Source organism: Diplotaxodon limnothrissa, linkage group LG3 (genome assembly GCF_057381915.1).
Source record: "Diplotaxodon limnothrissa isolate DT_005_m linkage group LG3, D_limnothrissa_male_GT1.1, whole genome shotgun sequence".
Classification (NCBI taxonomy): domain Eukaryota; kingdom Metazoa; phylum Chordata; class Actinopteri; order Cichliformes; family Cichlidae; genus Diplotaxodon; species Diplotaxodon limnothrissa.
In genome coordinates, this window is record NC_140598.1 from 34,383,808 (window position 1) to 34,402,618 (window position 18,811).

Genomic DNA, 18,811 nt, shown 5'->3' on the forward strand with positions numbered 1-18,811 from the left:
TTGCACAACTAATATTTTCTTTAAAATGAAACATGTTGGGGTAGAACAGGAACAGACTACTGCATAAAATATAAAAAAGATTCTATATTCAAGCAAATTACATGAGGCAAAGAGACAAACGCTGTACTCACAGAGTTTACTACAGAGTGCGATGACTTCCATTCTGGCTTTCTCACTGAGAGTATCAAGCAACATTAAATCTATATATGTAGCTCATGTCTTCCTCTTCCTGTGCAGGTCACTTTACTTCTTGTGTTGAGCAGACTTTATTGAGTAAGTTTTATGAAGACTGTTGCAAGTGTGTTACAATAATAAATACAGATATGTTAGACTGAGGGCAAAAAGGCAGCAGAGGCCATCATTGACAACAAAGCAGAGACAAAAAGGGGAAAAAGAGCTAGGAGTGAAACTTTACATAAGATTAAGTATTATATGATAGTGTGAGCATGAATAACAGGTGCCATGGTGCCCCCTTCTGACCAGTAAACACTGTCATGTTTTTCAGTTATAAGAGGTCAGAGTCCAATAAAGCAGCTCATATCATTGCCTCACGGGAGCATGGCTGTAGTATTTTATAATCACCTGCTTCGGCAGGTAGAGATGGCCCCTAATGGCCCATTGAATGGACTGATATCATTGGAAGTGGGTGAAAGAAACTGCAGAAATCATTTTCAGCTCCTCTTTGGTTTACACATGATCTGTACTAATCTAATGCAGTATGCAATCAAGGTCAACCGTCCCTGTGTTCATCATGCTCAGTGTTTATCTGACAAACACCAAAGAATGTGCAGCAGTGAACGTTAGAAACTGATCCGACCGGAGTGTCCAGTTTGCTGTGAGTCAGTAATACTTGTCTCAGTTTTTGTTTCCTGGTTGGCCTCCAGCAACTCATTTCAGTTTGAAAGCGACAGTTTGGATCACTGTGTTGGAACCTGGGGTCTTTATCTGTGGTAAGATACTCTTTTATTTGTTTGTTTTGTTTTTTGTTTTGTTTTTGAGTCAGAGAACAAACAAACAAGAACCTTATACCAAAACACCAAAACTGTGTTAAAAAACAAAGGGATTTTTTTCTACATGTTACTGAATAAACTCTGAATAATGTCAGACTGTTGTTTCTCTGTCAAACCGTTAGCACATACAAGATGATAAATGTCTGTCAGTCATTAAAAGCTCCCTCAAAGCTCCAAATGTAGCAGCAAAGTGTGAGAAAAGCTGTGTTTATGTTTATGTTTATAAAGAACACTGCTACTGTAGGTTAATTTTAAAATAAAAGCTCATAGTCTAAGCGGATTTCTGTTCTTGGTGAGTGTCACCTCCAGCCTTAGCTGAGCCTTTATGCTTTTCTTTAATGAATTTGCCAAATAGAGATAAAACACAGAGCTGACTGCAGCAGCAGGTTTCTCAGATTTTCTTTCTGTGAAGACAGCCACATACCCACAGACTGCTGCTGAGTGGGTGGAGTCGACTCACATGAATTGTTTCAGTTTCTCCTCTGAAAATGACTGCTTAATACAAACTCAGAAGCTCAGCTGTGATGAAGCAATTTGTTGAATTTACTGAGATTAAACTGAGTTTGCACCTGTCTGTGTTGAACTGTAAAAATCATCAGTTAACGTGACTTTTCAGCTGTTTGGAGGCAGAAACAGTTTCCTCAGAAAAAATCCTGAATGTTTGGAGGTGTTTGGTTAAATTCATCATCAAGTCATCAGGTTTGTTCTGCATTATGTCAGTCAAAGCTAGAGAGCTTTTCTACTTTCAAAGGAAAATATAGTAGCGGCTCAAGGAGAGGGAGCACTAGCCCAAAGACACACCATTCATGCTGGAAAAAACAAAAACAAAACCGGTTATCCTGATGATAACCCTTGATCAGTTGTGGCAGTGTCATAGTCAGGCATTAGTACAATGTCAGAAATGTTACTCTTGTCAGTGAACCACAGGGGAGTGACTACTGTTTACTACACTGTTAAAACCCTCATGCCCTCCTTATGTTGGCTGTGTTATAGCTTGTGAGATAAATTTTTGCAGGAAATCTTCTTTTTAGTTAAAATTTTGAACTCGTTTACTCTTACATATCATCCATATTCTGCTTAATGAATTTTGCACCATTTCAACATCTTTGTGTACAAAATCTGCCATAAAATCCTCAACCAAACAATATTTTTTCTGCTTTTTTTCATAAATCGCTTAATCAAATTGAACACTTTTGAACATTTTCAGGATTTTAAGCCTTTAAATGCCAGTTTAAACATTTGAATTAGTTTTTTTCTGAATTTTTTAATACAAAAATAATATTTTTCCATCTAATAAATAGAACGAGGGTGGGACAATGGGGGTGATTAGATTCTTGGACATATCAAATAACAGAAACAAATTTGGTTTGAATGCATTATTATTTTATAATCATATAGTTCCTACAAAATTCACTTCCATTGAAACCACATTTTTTTAATCTCTCTGCCGTTGTCATATTAAGCCATGCATCCTGCAATGTCAACATTTCACTTTATAGAAAAGTTGTGTTTTTTGGCATTTTTACAGTTTTGAATTAGTTTCAACCATTTTGCCATTGTAGGCTAATGCATGAAATTCTTGTCTTTTTGCCACTTATATTATGGAGCTATCCAATAACCAGTGTTGGGCAAGTTACTTTGAAAAAAGTAATTAATTATAGTTACTAGTTACTTCTTCAAAAAAGTAACTGAGTTACAATATTCTAAAAGTAATTAATTACTTGATAAGTAACTATTGCATTACTTTAAAAAAAAAAAAGCCTTTAACCCTCTGGGGTCCAGGGTATAATTGGCCATTTTTAACTACTTCTGATGTTTCCTCTACATTTCACTTTTAAAAACTATTTACTTTGCCTTGTTTGGTATCATTCTTTTCAGCACAACCTCACGTGTCTGAATTTACAGTCATGTTTTCATTTTGACATACTGTAATAACACAGTTGATCTAAAATCAGACAAAAAACATAAAATCTGAGTAGAAAAAGTTATATTTATCACTGTAACAACCACAAACATGTTTATTGAATCATATTTTATAACTTTAAATGCAAAAATAAATTGTCAATTTTAAAATCATATGCACAAGTTTTGAAAACAACAAAGTTATTTGCTGCCATTTACCTTTTACCTTGATTTTTAAAATAACCATTTCAAACTATTTACAGAACAATCAGCTGTTCTGCATTCAATAAGATGCCACACAAATTATTTGTGCCACTCCAAATATTTCTGTCCACTATAAAGGAGAACATCACAGCCTGATACCTGCAGGTCTGACAGCTGCAGGTGTATCACTCTTGTTTCTACCTGGAGACAGCAGTCGCCTCATTGTTCTGACACACAACACAAAACTATCCACAACACTACACACTAACTACACAAGACAACACATTAACTACACACTGCAAACACGCCAAACGTCACAAATCTCTCACATCTCAAAACTCGCTCTCTCTTTTTCTGCTGTCTTTCTTTCTCTCTTTCTCTCTCTCCGTCACTCCTAAAACTTCCCTCTTCCTAAACAACCAAATGTCATGTTGCAATATAATTTTTGATTGGTTGACATGGTGCATTTTTCCACCAACACGAAAGGGCTGTTTTTTTTTTTGTTATTTTAATTTCTTGTTCATAAGAAGAGAGTGCTTGCTAGTGCTGTCCTTAGACAGTAAACATGATGAAACTATTGAGGAAAAAAATGCCGCGTATATATTGTTTATCATGACTCCGGTTTTACGTGGCCTATCAACACAATTTAAAAACTGGTATCTATCACCTTGTTGCTTTGTCATCTTAAAGTGGTAATGTGACTGGCTTACCACGACTACTTTATTCTTCCTCAGTCAAACAGCAGCACTCCTGCGACTGTTTTGCCCCCTTAGCTCCAGGTGTTGTGCCAAAAAGTGATTGCCGCCCGGGGGAGCGCGCACAGCTGCTTAAAGCTGTAGCGCCCAGATTACTTACATAGACAGCTACTTTTGTGCAACTGATATAAGATGCAGTAAGCTGAACACAGCTTCAAGCATCTGTTTGTTGAAAAATAGTAACACGACCGCACTGCATTTTCTTGTTGGTAACTGTAATGGTGTTGTAACGATAGAAATAGTAATTAGTTAGATTACTCGTTACTGAAAAAAGTAACGCCGTTAGTAACGCCGTTACTTGTAACGCCATTATTCCCATCACTGGTGACCACCAGGGAGCCCCAAGAGTGATTTATATTGATGTGTGTGAAACAATTTTCAGATCAATATCTAATTTATCAACGAGCACATTTATTATACAAACTATACCAACACTGATTCAGGAAAAGGACTAAATGTTACAATCCCTTCCCTAAAAGATAATAATAGAATAATAAATAATAATAAAAGATCTTGTGATACATTAACTTGAATTGATGCTGCTTAAATACAATATTTTTACATTACCTTTTTACAATACAAATATATACATAGTAATAAAACAAAAAGGCTAACTGACAAATACATTCTGTACGATACAAGAGAAAGTGGATGAGAAATATCACATAATTTTAAAAAAACAACAACTATGTACTAATTTCACAAATATGATGAACTTACCAGTTATGGTAATATTGCCACTGTTGATTCTATGACCCACTTTATCCTCACACCAGTACTCTGCACTGTCTGCTAGATATTGCACTGTTGAGAAATTGTGCATGAAGAGAAAGTTCTTTTAATATTACATACTGGACTAAAATGCTTCTCCTCAGTGGTTCTGACTCCTCTCTGTTGAGTAGAACCATCAGGGCTCTCACAAACAAAAGATAAAGACTCATATTGAAAGTGTTGGCGTCTGTTAGGAGATACGTGAGTTGTAGCTGCACCTGAAAATCGTTCTCCTCAATTCACTGACTAACTACCTGTTTACTTATGACATCATTTCCTATTATATCTCTCGGCTGGCCTGGGAATGCCTTGGTATTCCCCCGGATAAGCTGGAGGAGGTGGCTGGGGAGAGGGAGGTCTGGGCCTCTTTGCTTAGGCTGCTGCCCCCGCGACCCGGCCTCGGATAAGCGGTTGAAAATGGATGGATGGATCATTTCCTATTACGGACTATACTGATTTTAAGGTGACACCAGTGAGTTACAACTAGATATTTAAGATCTAAGAAATCTAAGATAACATTTTAGTTTAAACTAGCTTTTGATATCGGAACAGTATTACCTTGATTTTCCCAGCAATTAAATGAAACATGTTCATTCTCCTTTAAGTCTTTTATTCAATAATTAAAGCTTTTAACTACAAGCTAAATAATTCCTTTAAAAAAAACAAGGTTTCACATTAAAACTACCTGGAATAATACTGAACATTGCCACACAGACATTATGTGCTTAACATCATAAGGGAATTTACCAAGTGTAAGTAGAGGGAATTATCGTTTGATATTAAAGGAATGAAGCAGAAATATTTTTCCCTTTACCATTATTAGATTAACACACTACTTTACCATAATGTCACCATAGTCTCTGTTTTAGTTAAAATATTGCCACTGATAAAATTACATTATATAGTCAAGCTTTTCCTGGGTGGAAACTGCACTTTAGGTGATGACAACACACTTCACTAACAAAGACAATAGGTTTGTTCATAAATAAAAGAAACATATTGCTTTAAAAATTAAACCCCAGCATGATAAACAAGGCTAACTGTAAAAGTGTTTTTACCTCATCATTGTGTTTTATGTCATATAAGCAGATTTATTGATTGTGGCTTTAATCAGTGTGGGCTCATGCTGTAATTCAAATTATACTTTAATGTAATGTGTTACATTATTTATTATCTGGAGTGAGCAATCCATTACACTATGGGTTATATTAGTTTTGTTTTTCTACATAACAGAACCTGAAATACACCCTCAGAAAATTACCATTTAACAATATAAACCTCAAGAGTACAATCCACTGACACAAATCTTCATCCTAATGACGACACCAGAGTTGACAAAAGTAGCCTATAGACAATACTCAGTAAAAGTTGGACTACTGATTCAATTTCTTTACACAAAAAGTGAAACAAAAGTGAAAAAATACAGACTCTGAAATTTACTCAAAGTAACCAGCTATTTTTGTGCAAAGCTAACAAATAATAAATAAATATCACTAAATGTTGCCTCCATTGTAGAGGGTTAGACTTTTCCTTTAAACAGAAAATGAGCATCGAAGAGGTTATAGCGGGATTTCTCAACAATAAGTATAGAACAGAATGGGGGTCAAAAAGACAACAACAAAAAAAGTGTAACATTTTTCTTAGGCTAATTCCCATCAATTGATTTGATTCAGCTGTGATGGACTATCAGAGTATAATCATCATATGGCACAATTAAGTTCCATAAGCAATTGATTCTGATTGGACTAAAGTTTGCAACTTTGGAGGAAGTGAGAACCTCCACAGAGACAGTGAGAATGTGCAGACTTCACAGAGAAGAAACAAACAGCTGGCTGATGACTTCAAACAGAGCGTCCTCTTTCTGGACCTTCATTCCTAACTTGTACTTTATATTTTTATACTTTTGTGCTTACTTACAGTATATAGCAAAGATTCCCTGCTACATGTTGCCCCAATACACAATTATTTTACAGATTTCAATCATTTACCTATTGCCTGATTAAACAACACAGCTATTTTGAGACCATATGAGAGCGCCTCGATTCCAGTGTTTTAGGAATTTTGACACATTTTTACAGTTGCTGTTCCTTAGCACAACAGCAGCATTTCCACAATAGGAAAAATTGGTGCTGTAGTTATTTACAGGAATCTAAAAATGTCACAAGAGACACATGCTGATTCAGTGTTTTATTCACAGATAATAAATCAGAGACAAAAAGGGAAAAAGAGCTAGGAGTGAAACTTCACATGAGATTAAGTATTATATGATAGTGTGAGCATGAATAACAGGTGCCATAGTGCCCCCATCTGACCAGTAAACACGGTCATGTTTTTCGGTTATATGAGGGCAGAGTCCAATAAAGCAGCTCATATCACTGCCTCACAGGTGCTTTATAATCGCGGTAATCAGCTACCTGGCAACCAGGTCAAAGTACAGCCTTTTATTTATATGTAACCCATTATAGAAGGAGCTAAAAATAAGAAATAAAGAAAAAAACACACACATATATTTATGATTTTAGTTAAACTGTTAACTTGGTTTAAAACACAACAGTAAGATTTCTCTTTAGTGTAAACTTGATCATTAATGAGTAATGTATTCTTATCTCATATGTGACACTCAACGTATGTAGTTCAGAACACAGTGGACATGCCTGAAGTCTGTCCCTGAATATTTTATATCAGACTATAGGTGTGGTGTGTTTTTACAGCTCTGCTGCACAGAGTAGATTTTAATAGACTTAGAGGTAGATAAGACAGATCGAGCAGGTGTAGGTCAAGTTATTTGATTTAAGGACTTAACTTTTAATGTGCTGATTAAAAAGTGAGCCAACAGTAAGATATCCTCAACTTTTCTCACCATAATTTGATTTCCAGTGTGAAAGAAAATGTCTTACAACTGTGTGTATTTGAATTTTCTGCAGCTCACAATGCCTCGACAGAAGGACAGACGATCCTCTAAATCTCGACTCAGTGTATGGACTACAGTGTTTTTCCACTCAGTTATCATTCTTCAAATGACACAGATCAATGCAGGTAATGTATCCTCACAATTAGTGACAACAGACAATATACTTTTGATATGTACACTCAGGATACGCACAATGTCATAGTGTGGACAAACTACAGTTTTATTAACACCTCTGTGTAAATAAAGTTTCAACAAGAACTTATCAGTAGGGTTAAGGTATTTTCTTGGGTTGCATTAAAAAGTAAAAAAAAAATGAAATAATATGAAATTAGTAGTTATATATTAATACTATAAACTATGAAATACATATGTTTTAAATGTAGGGTTTTGTACTGTTTACTGAAGCAACAGGGGTGTTTCTAAATTGCATTGTATGCATTATACTTTATGGCAAAATGTCATTACACAAATACCACTTTACAATAATGTATTTAAAGGTGTGCTCTAAATAGAGAACAAGTGAGGAATCAATTGGGGGAGAACACTTAACAATGCATCATCAGCTTCCTGCATTGTTCCTCATCTATTTTAAAATTGTGAAATTTTAATAACTTGGAATAACTTCTTCATTAAGTGATCACTTTTTTCTGTGATAAATAAGTAAACAATAGAAAAAAAAAAAGCTTTGCTTAAATATTTATGTTTAAATTATGTGTTTGGATTCTCTTTGAATGACAACACTGTATTTGAAATTGCAACCAGATGTGCTAAGAACATTTGGTTTCCATCACAAAATGTATTTTAGCTCAAGGTCTTTCAAATGTTGAAATAATATCAACGGTTACAGTTTAACAATAGTTGGTGGTGCCATTGTTCAAATGAACAGGTCAGTGCACTACTAAGAATGAAAGTGAAAGCATCCCTTTAGATTAGTCATATTTTATAGCACGTTAAGGTTAAGAAGGTCCCGTATAAGAGGGAAGTTTCCAAGTTTATTACTAACGTTTTATTTTTTTCATGTGTTTAACCTACTAAAATAACAGCCATATATTACTTTTCCAAATCCTCCTAACAGTTTTCCGTCTTTACATTTTCCTATATCCCCAAATGTGAGACAAGTAATCTATGTTTATTTTGTTCTCTCTTATCCTGCTGTGATTATTATTATATAATTCTTCATTACTAATTATACCACACATGTATTATTTTATTCACTTTAAATTAAGTGAATTTTAACAGTCTTAAATAGTGAACAGGTTCATGTTATGAAGTATGGATGGTAGCAGAAGTGTGAGTTATTTTGTCACTCACATGAATGACAGTTCAAAATTATGAGACACACATGAGTTTCATATTTTCTTCTGTACTACATTCATACTTAAGTTGAATTTGTGGGGATTTTAGTTTTGTTTTTATTCACTGTTTAGCTATGACTTTATTATGTCATGGTTTTTGTTTTGTTGTTTTAGTTTATCTGACATTGCATTTAATTTGACAACATCCTATAGACCACATTATTTTCATTATCCTGACGAAAAAAAGAAAGAAAGACAATTGTAACCAAAAACACATACAACTCGATATATAGATTATGCAAATCTGTGACTAAAGCATTTTTTTTATAAAGTTTACATTTACTGTTTTCTAATTCTAAATAAAGATCAAAAACACATTTTTCTTTCCCAGGTGAATCTCTGACAAACAGTCAGCCTCGTATAATGGCAGTAATTGGTCAGACTCAAGACATCACGTTGCTATGCAGTGTGGATCCTCCCATGAATGCTGTGGATGAGATGGTTGAGTGGTCAAGATCTGACCTGAATCCCAGATTTGTCCATGTGTGGCGGTCAGGTGAAGATCATCTGATTGGACAAAATCCATCCTACAAGAACAGAACATCAGTGTCTATTGAGAAACTGAAAACAGGAGATGCATCACTGAAACTCACCAAAGTGAGGCTGTCAGATGAAGGAACATACAGATGCTTCATTCCTGGACTAAGTGCAGATTTGAGTGTTGAACTTGTTGTCGGTAAGTGAACAAAATGTATATGCTGCTGAACGTAGAAATTGGATTACTGTTTATCTTTTATGTCGCAATTTTATGTGTTTACAGAAGCTGATATTCAGATAACCAAAGTCAGCCCTGGAGTGTTAGAATGTAAATCCAAAGGCTGGTATCCAGAGCCGGATGTGTTTTGGCTGGAGAGTGAGGGCAAGATCATCCCTGCTGGGTCTAAAGAGATGTTCAGAGGTCCTGATGATCTCTATGCCCTCAGCAGCAGACTGACTCTGGAAAAAGGACACAGCAAGAACATCACCTGTAGAATCCAACAAAACAAACAGCATAGAGAAGCCAAGATACATGTCCCAGGTTAAGTTTTTTTTTAATTAATGATGTGATCCAAATTTTAACTACAAACTGGCAAACTTGACAAAACATATGTTAACTTATCAATAATTATTTTATCTCATGTGCTTTATTATTTCAGATGATTTCTCTGTGGATTCGGCTAGATCTACCATTGCGGCAATGATTGTTGGCATTATATTTATTACTTTTGTTGTTTTTCTTGTTTTTCTCGTTTGGAAATGGAGAAAAAACAACATGGGTGAGACTCTAATGCATGCCCAAATATTGCGTAATCTCCTACTTTGTCAGACAAATCTGATTAAATTTGCACCAATTAATTATTGACAAAAATGTGTGGTTAGACCAGCAAGACTTACATTCAAGTCTAGATGCTGCTGTTAATGCCTCATATGTTGCTGATATGTTGTTTAAGGCCAACTGCAAACAAACACAAACACTAACAATAACATGTTATTATGCACACAGTCATGTCTATAGAGGCTTTTTTCCATTCAGTTTTAAAATTTGTGTTTTTCATATTTTGCTTATTTTCTTATAAAGTCAATAATATTAGAAGCTATTGCCCCTCCAATAGAAGAAGCTCCATGCCTGCTTCATGTCCTGGGGGGCAGGATTATGGTTTCCCACACCTATTATTAAATACTTACATGGAGAAACCAAATGAACACAGCTAACCCAGACAGTGTGTGTGTGCAGGCTCACAAACACAGGTGCACACACGCACACTGTCTGGGTTGGCTGCTGCCTCTAAACATTAAGGTTAAGCTTATGTTTGTTTTTGTTGTGGTTTCTCTACTGTGTTGTTTTCATTTTGCATTTTTTTGTTTGTCCTTCAGACAATTGTGATTCTTATACTGCCAGATAGGACATGTAAAAAGTTTGTTTCAATTGAGTCAGAAACACATATTATTATTATTATTATTATTATTCAATAATACCACTACTGCTACTTTTAACGATAATAATAATAATAATATTTTCATGACAGTAATTATTCACTTTTAAACCTTTGGTGTGGGAAAGTAATGCATTTAAAATTACTAATTGTATCTCCTCACAGAGACTGGAAGCAAAGACAAAATGCAAGCTTTTGATCCAGAAGAGGAATCTCTGATCAGGGAAGAAAAGGTCAATGACAGTTCACATGTCAGTTTGTGTCAAACAGAGGTGGAAAATGACCACGTTTCCAACAAAAATATCATGCAGACAACAAAAACTGGCACACAACAAAATAGCAACCACCCAGGTAGAGAGACAACAAATAATGTATGGAAATCACATGATGGAAGACAAGCACAACCTGAACAATTTGATAATAACAGCGAAAGAAGAAATTGTGAAATTCCAAATCTGACTGATAATAGTGGACAAGGACATGGGCCTAAACAACACGAAGAAAACACTGAAGAAAACAAAAACAAAACACAAACTACGAATGAAACAGCCGATCAGAGTCTAATTAAAGCAGAAGAGAAAAAAACTACTCATTCTGAGGGAGAAGACACAATGAAACAGAAACAGGACAATATCAAGGAAAATGTCAGTCCCACAGGATCAGAAAGAAATATGGCAAACCAAAATCAGGTTGCTGGTGAGGTGGATGGCGAAAAAAGAGCAAAGGAAGTTTCTTCTGCAAACAGAGCAGAAATACCCCCAATGCAGCATGACAGTAAGGAAAACCAGTCAGAAAAACCTATAACCACACAGATTGTAATGAGTGGAGGCCAAAAACAAGAGATCAAGGAAGCTGGAGGAGAAATAAGCCAACCACAAGCTGAGAACGTGGATGGGAACGGAAATAATGAAACAGCAGCTCTATCTGGCAAAACCATAGGTCAACATAATAGCGCAGAGGAGGGTCACACATATGAAGGGGGGCAACCATTGAAAGGTATGCAAGGGGAAGACCCACAAGTGAAAAGATTGCAGGGGGAAGACCAACAAACGAAGGGATTGCAGGGGCAGGACACACAAACAAAGGGATTGGAGGGGCAGGACACACAAACAAAGGGATTGCAGGGGCAGGACACACAAACAAAGGGATTGCAAGGGGAAGACCCACAAACAAAGGGATCGGAGGGGCAGGACACACAAACAAAGGGATTGGAGGGGCAGGACACACAAAAAAAGGGATTGCAGGAGGAAGACCCACAAACGAAGGGATTGGAGGGGCAGGACACACAAATGAAGAGATTGGAGAGGGAAGACCCACAAACGAAGGGATTGCAGGAGGAAGACCCACAAACGAAGGGATTGGAGGGGCAGGACACACAAAAAAAGGGATTGCAGGAGGAAGACCCACAAACGAAGGGATTGGAGGGGCAGGACACACAAATGAAGAGATTGGAGAGGGAAGACACACAAACAAAGGGATTGCAGGAGGAAGACCCACAAACAAAGGGATTGGAGGGGCAGGACACACAAAAAAAGGGATTGCAGGAGGAAGACCCACAAACGAAGGGATTGGAGGGGCAGGACACACAAAAAAAGGGATTGCAGGAGGAAGACCCACAAACGAAGGGATTGGAGGGGCAGGACACACAAAAAAAGGGATTGCAGGGGGAAGTCTAACACATGCTTAAATGATTTTATAATGTTTTATAATGTTCTATATGTATATGCACAAAGAGATTGCAAAGTTTCATGGCGATGAAGACTCATAAAGAAAACCTCACTCTCAGTTGGGGTAGGCAGAAACTAAAATGAGTCTGCTTTAAATGTTTACAAAAAAACAAGTTCAGACCAGGAAAGTCAACCTACACACAATTTAACAGCAGTTAACAGCTAATGGGTGATAGATAGTCAAAAATATTGCCCAGGTAGAAAATGTCGAGCAACAATAAATAAATAAATAAATAAATAAGGGAAACAGCAGATCAGAGTCCACCTACCAAATAGAAGTAAAAAAAAAAATAGCAGAAAAGAGACAAGACCAAATCTCTGGTGGTTAAAGAAAGACAATAAGGAACCAATAAAATTGAGGAAATTAAGAGGTGATGACAAAAATATATATTTTTAGCTATCCAGTATACTGTTGCATTTAGTGGATCTAAAGTGTAGTGTTTTACAAATTTGAATAACAAGCCAAAAACCTCCAGTTGGATGTCAGAAGGAGAACAGGAATCTAGTGGAAGAAATCAGACAAATAAACGTTATCTACCTGCTGTTGGACCCTCATGAATAATACTTGATTTATGGTTGTGATATTGTAATTTTTTGTGTTGATATTTGACTTTCAAACTACATAAATGTGCTTCTTTAGAGTACTCCAAAAACCCAGCAGTGTGTAGGTCAAGTGCTGCGTTCACTGGGAGTGGGATAACTGTGAAAAAACAGAAAATTGAAAAAAAAATACAGCAGACTGCAGTAGACCCTTGTTGTCACTTCAGCTCTTTGTATATTATGAATTTTTTCTTCTCCCTGGCTGATGTGGACCGACAACAACAAAAGCCCACAGTTATACCAGATCCTTATGGTCTGCCATTCACTGCCAGAGGATTTTTCTTTGTGTGTGTGTGTGTGTGTGTGTGTGTGTGTGTGTGTGTGTGTGTGTGTGTGTGTGTGTGTGTCTTTGAAAACTATGTAATAGTGTTATCCTTTCTTTTTTCTTTGTAATTATTTGCCAAATCATTATATAAACTGTAGGTTCATACTTGCTTACGAAATAAATCTAAAGATTCATGTAAATTCGTTAGTCTTGTCTTATTGTTTAAACTCTCTAGGTGCATTTCAGACTAAGAACAAATACATTTTCTTTTAATGTAAACTTTTGCTTTTATTAGATAGTCATGGTCCAATCAAACTACCATTTAAGCTGCAAGGCTTCTGAACTCTGCTGTGAAACAGCTAACAGATCATCTGCAGAGGAATGGTTTATTTGAAGAGTTTCATTCAGGTTTCAGAGCTCATCACAGCACAGAAACAGCTTTAGTGAAAGTCACAAATTATCTTCTTATGGCCTCTGACAGTGGACTCATCTCTGTGCTAATTCTGCTAGACCTCAGTGCAACACTCAATACTGTAGACCATAATCCTCTATTAGTGCACTGCTGTATTGATTGCTGGGCTTTTTGTTTATTACTTTTGTTGCTTTTCTTGTTTAAAAATAGAGAAAAACAACATGGGTCAGACTTTTTAAATCTGTTTTAAGACCCCTTGACTGATGCTGTTGTCCTAGTCTTAGTGTACAGATGGATACTGATAATGAGTTTTCTTTGAATTTCACCATGTTATATCATTAATTTAAGTTTAAGTGACTCTAAAAATCACATGATTGATGGCTCTGGCAATATTTTGCACACCATGGCTAGTCAACAGTTCAACAGCACCGATTACACATGGAATATAATTGTTACAATGCGTTGTGTGTATGTTTGCACTATATATACACATCTGATTTATGGCTATAGAGGCTTTTTGTATTCACTGTTTTAAAATTAACATTTCAAATATTTTGCTTACTTTCTTTGATGTTGTTAGTGTCACGGTCTGCGGAGGCAGACCGTGCGGGAATGTATATGGTGGACCCAGGTGCGAACACAAGCGAGGATGCAGGAGTGGATTTAAACAAAAGCGAGCCTTTTATTATGGCTGATGAAAGGAACAAAACAGAGTGAAGGCAGCATATGAGTAGTAGCTCAACAGAAACCTAAACTGGACAAACTAAGGAAAGGCTATGGCTGGAAATACGGAATACAGGGGGTGGGAACACAGACGACACGACACAGACTGTATGAAACACAGAGACTAAATACACATGAGGGATGATCAGGGGAAGTGGATGCACACGGGGAACACAGGTGACACTGATAATCATAACAAGAAACGGCAGGAGTGAACGTAACACTGATGGGAGATGGGCAAAGTAAAACAGGAAGTACACAGAGGTTCAAACAGGAGGAGAGAGAGCACGGGGAGAACGCAGACATAACGGGCTGGGGAAAACATAGAATCAAACACAAAGAGAGACGAGGGCTCATAAATACACAGAGGGGCACACAGGGGGTAAGAGTCACGAAGGGAAAACACATAAGGAACAACGTAACAGATCAACCCAGGAAGCATGGCCTAAATAAAGAACAAAATACAAAAGTACATGAAAACTAAGAATACTGGGCCCACATGGCCCAGGACCATGACATCACCCCCCCCTAAAGGGCTGGCTCCCGACAGCCCAAACCCGAGAAACAAAACAAAAACAGAAAACAACCCACCCAGGGCGGGAGGCGGGGGACCAGGACGGAGGGACCAGAACGGGAAACAAAACAAACAACAGAAAACACAGGAGCACATGACCATAGTCCAAATAAGGTTCAGGGGGCCGACCCAGAGCCCACAGGCACAAGAGTTCACGGGTCACACGGTCGGGGGGCCGACCAGGCGGGTGGCACAGGTGGCAGAGCTGGTCCGGAGGCCGGCCGTGCGGAAGGCAATGGCGGCGGCAACGAAGGAGACGACGGAGCAGTTCAGGGGGCCGACCGCGCGGAAGGCAGCGGCGGCGGCGGCGAAGGAGACGACGGAGCAGTTCAGGGGACCGACCGCGCGGAAGGCAGCGGCGGCGGCTCTCCAGTGTTAGGCGTGCTGGCCATGGCCTGGTGGGCACAGGACCAGTCGAGGTAGGACCAGACGGTGGCGATGCGGGGGCCGGACCAGGCGTCGCTGCAGAGGCTGAGGCTGGACCAGGCGAGGACGAAGACTCGGCGGAAGCTGGACCAGACGAGGACGAAGACTCGGCGGAAGCTGGGCCAGACGAGGACGAAGACTCGGCGGAAGCTGGGCCAGATGAGGACGAAGACTCTGAGGCTGGGCCAGACGAGGACGAAGACTCTGAGGCTGGGCCAGACGAAGCACAGGCTGGAGCTGCAGCAGATGAAGCACGGGCTGGAGCCGCAGCAGACGAAGCACGGGCTGGAGCCGCAGCAGACGAAGCACGGGCTGGAGCTGCAGCAGACGAAACACGGGCTGGGGCTGGACCAGGAGGAGCAGAAGCAGAAGGTGGCTGGATGGGCGGCTCGGGCCCCCCAGCAGACGTGGCTTGAGGCCGGATGGGCGGCTCGGGCCCCCCAGCAGACGTGGCTTGAGGCCGGATGGGCTCCTCGGGCCCTCCAGCTGACGTGGCGTGAGGCTGAACGGGCCCCTCGGACCCTCCAGCGGAGACAGGAGGCTGAACGGGCCCCTCGGACCCTCCAGCGGAGACAGGAGGCTGAACGGGCCCCTCGGACCCTCCAGCTGAGACAGGAGGCTGAACGGGCCCCTCGGACCCTCCAGCGGACGAGACATGAGGCTGGACGCGTTCACCTGACATCTTACAGTTAACAGTCCAGAAGCAAACAGATGTCAGATGTCCTGAGGCAAAGACCAGCTCATTCACTTCAAGACTTATGTAGGCTGACATAACAGGCTCTAAAACAGAAAGTCCTGTTTCCATATTCCTCCCTTCAGTCTCGAGCAATGACAGAGCTTGACGGCCCAGATAAGCCGGGTCAGCCACAGGGAAAACAAGGACTACAACATTCCCCAGAAAAACACGACTTAAGCCTTCGCGGATAAACTCCTGGGCAAACATGAAATGTTCAGGAATGAATCTGGGCGATGAGAACTGACTAGCATGATGGCAGTAAGTGTTATAGCGACTAGGAACCATGCGCGAGGTGGACTGTAACTTAAGGGTGTTATGTAGTGTGTATGGTGAAATGGGTACGGCTAATGCTGTGCTAGCATTCCTAGCTGAGACGGGTGATGTTACACAGCTCATGTTACCCTGATTTGACTCTATGTCGTCATCTTTAAGTTCCAACGTGAGTTCATGATCAGCGTTCTCAGTTTTCAGTTCATTGGGAATAGGAGCAGCATGCAAAACAGGATTACACATCATCTCACACTCAATACTCTTACACTTTACGTCATGACCCTCCTTTAAACAATCCTTATGTGCTAAGGAAGCACAGGGGCCTGCTTTAAGTAGCTCGTTGGTGAGCGGAGCGGGCTCGGGAAGGGAGGCATTAGCAACAGGTAACTCAGTCTTAGATGGAACCCCAGGCACATTAAATGACACAGAAGAAAACACTTCCACCCCACCCCCACACAAGCAACATCATGGCCTGTGGAACTCTCTTTCAATCCAAGTGTAGTGTCAGGGGCCCCTACAAGATCACTAGGCCTGTCCAAGATCCTCTCTGAAACAAATTCACTTGGCTGTGACTTGGTTAGCAGAGCATTACTCAGCCTGAAGTTAGCACTGGCTAATTCCAAAACAGTGATTTTATTTTCACAAACAGAAACACACGAAACAGGGGATTCCCCGGTCAGCTTAGAGGCTGGACAGTTAAACACCTGTTCGGGTGGCGGTGACAAGAACACCGGCTGTGACTCCCCAGTGTTGGAACTCACAGTCTGAGTGGGTCTTACTCCCTGTTCGTGGAAGCCAGACGAACAGACCACACCATTCACAGTACCAGAGTCAGCCATTTCCACACTATGTGTCTCTGTTAAATTTGACCCGTGGCTCTGTAATTCTGAGTCTAATTCATCTTCTATGGCTTCAATGGAGGCTGGTGATGACAGGTTGCACTCACTCACCTCCGGTCGTCGCGCGATGCGGTGACGACGCGAGCGCCGTTTCCTCTTGGCCGTGAGCCCCGTTAACGTGGAAAGTGGAGCCTCTTGCGGCGTCGCAGAGGCTGAGGAGGCAAGGGTTGGCGGAGCATCAGGCGGGGGCTCCTGGCAACTCCGGGGGCCCCCAAAGGCCAGGCGTGTCCCGCGGAAAATCTCACCGTAGTGAGGAGCGAGCCCTGGCTTTCCCCGTAGCTCCTCCTCCAGTTGCGCGCATGCGGCGCGCTGCCGCTCCTCGAGGTCGAAAGTCATCACCTCCACAGCCTCCTCGTGTCGCTCAGTGGAGGGCGAGACATGCCGTAGCGATGAGCGACGGCGACGAGAACACCGCTTTCGTCTTGAAGTGGACGCGGACGTAACTTGGATTTCTGTGGCGACCGGCTCCTCGTCTTCCGACCACATCTGCGCCAGATAAGAAGCGGGAGAAGAGTAGTCCGATCGAGGCGGCGAGGATGGGCGGCCGGTCCGAGGCGGGGCGGCTGGCGGAAGCTCCTCCTCGGAAATGAGCCAGGGCTTCCAGCGTAGCTCGTCCTCCCGATACGCCCGCAACACCTGCTGTTGCTCCTCCTCACCGAAGTCGACAGCCTCGGGCATCTCCGTGCAGGCAGGCGGTGGCGAAGATGCGGAAGCTGATGAAGTGTGAGCCAATGGTGTGTCGGTGGTGAGCCTCGCTGTTCCGACTCTGACCGCTACCGGCTCATGAGGCCGCGGGGTAACATCGCAACAGCATGGCTCTGGCGAAGGCGCACGCACACCGGGCCGCTGCGGCTGCGGACGGAGTTGGAGAGTGGTGACGAGAAAGTCAACGATCAGTGGGTGTAGTGCCTCCCATAACCAGGGAAATACAGACACGCATACTCCCACTTGACGGGCCAACTCCTCCCGTTCCTCCACTCCGGAACACTGCAGCCATTTAGTACAAAGCGCCTCCACCGTCTGGATGATCTTCCTCTCGTGTGTCGCTGGGTCCGGCATAGTCGCGTCGTACTGTCACGGTCTGCGGAGGCAGACCGTGCGGGAATGTGTATGGTGGACCCAGGTGCGAACACAAGCGAGGATGCAGGAGTGGATTTAAACAAAAGCGAGCCTTTTATTATGGCTGATGAAAGGAACAAAACAGAGTGAAGGCAGCATATGAGTAGTAGCTCAACAGAAACCTAAACTGGACAAACTAAGGAAAGGCTATGGCTGGAAATACGGAACACAGGGGGTGGGAACACAGACGACGCGACACAGACTGTATGAAACACAGAGACTAAATACACATGAGGGAT

At 40.8% G+C, this 18,811-nt stretch overlaps 1 protein-coding gene across 1 annotated transcript; it reads left to right on the top strand.

Annotated features, from left to right (window-relative positions):
- The first annotated feature begins 916 nt into the window (after window positions 1-916).
- LOC146635506 (uncharacterized) lies at window positions 917-12,497 on the top strand. The gene is made up of 6 exons (XM_085350154.1): window positions 917-950; window positions 7,567-7,678; window positions 9,240-9,584; window positions 9,669-9,926; window positions 10,045-10,164; window positions 10,987-12,497. Exons 2-6 carry the CDS (start codon window positions 7,573-7,575, stop codon window positions 12,495-12,497), a joined length of 2,340 nt encoding a protein of 779 aa, XP_085206280.1. The 5' UTR covers window positions 917-950; window positions 7,567-7,572.
- Window positions 12,498-18,811: the final 6,314 nt, after the last annotated feature.

Bases quoted from the DNA above. Each gene is read 5' to 3' on its own strand.
- LOC146635506 (XM_085350154.1), top strand. From the start codon at position 7,573: ATGCCTCGACAGAAGGACAGACGATCCTCTAAATCTCGACTCAGTGTA. The intron at 9,585-9,668 runs GTAAGTGAACAA...ATGTGTTTACAG, and splicing joins GAGTGTTGAACTTGTTGTCG to AAGCTGATATTCAGATAACC. The intron at 10,165-10,986 runs GTGAGACTCTAA...ATCTCCTCACAG, and splicing joins ATGGAGAAAAAACAACATGG to AGACTGGAAGCAAAGACAAA.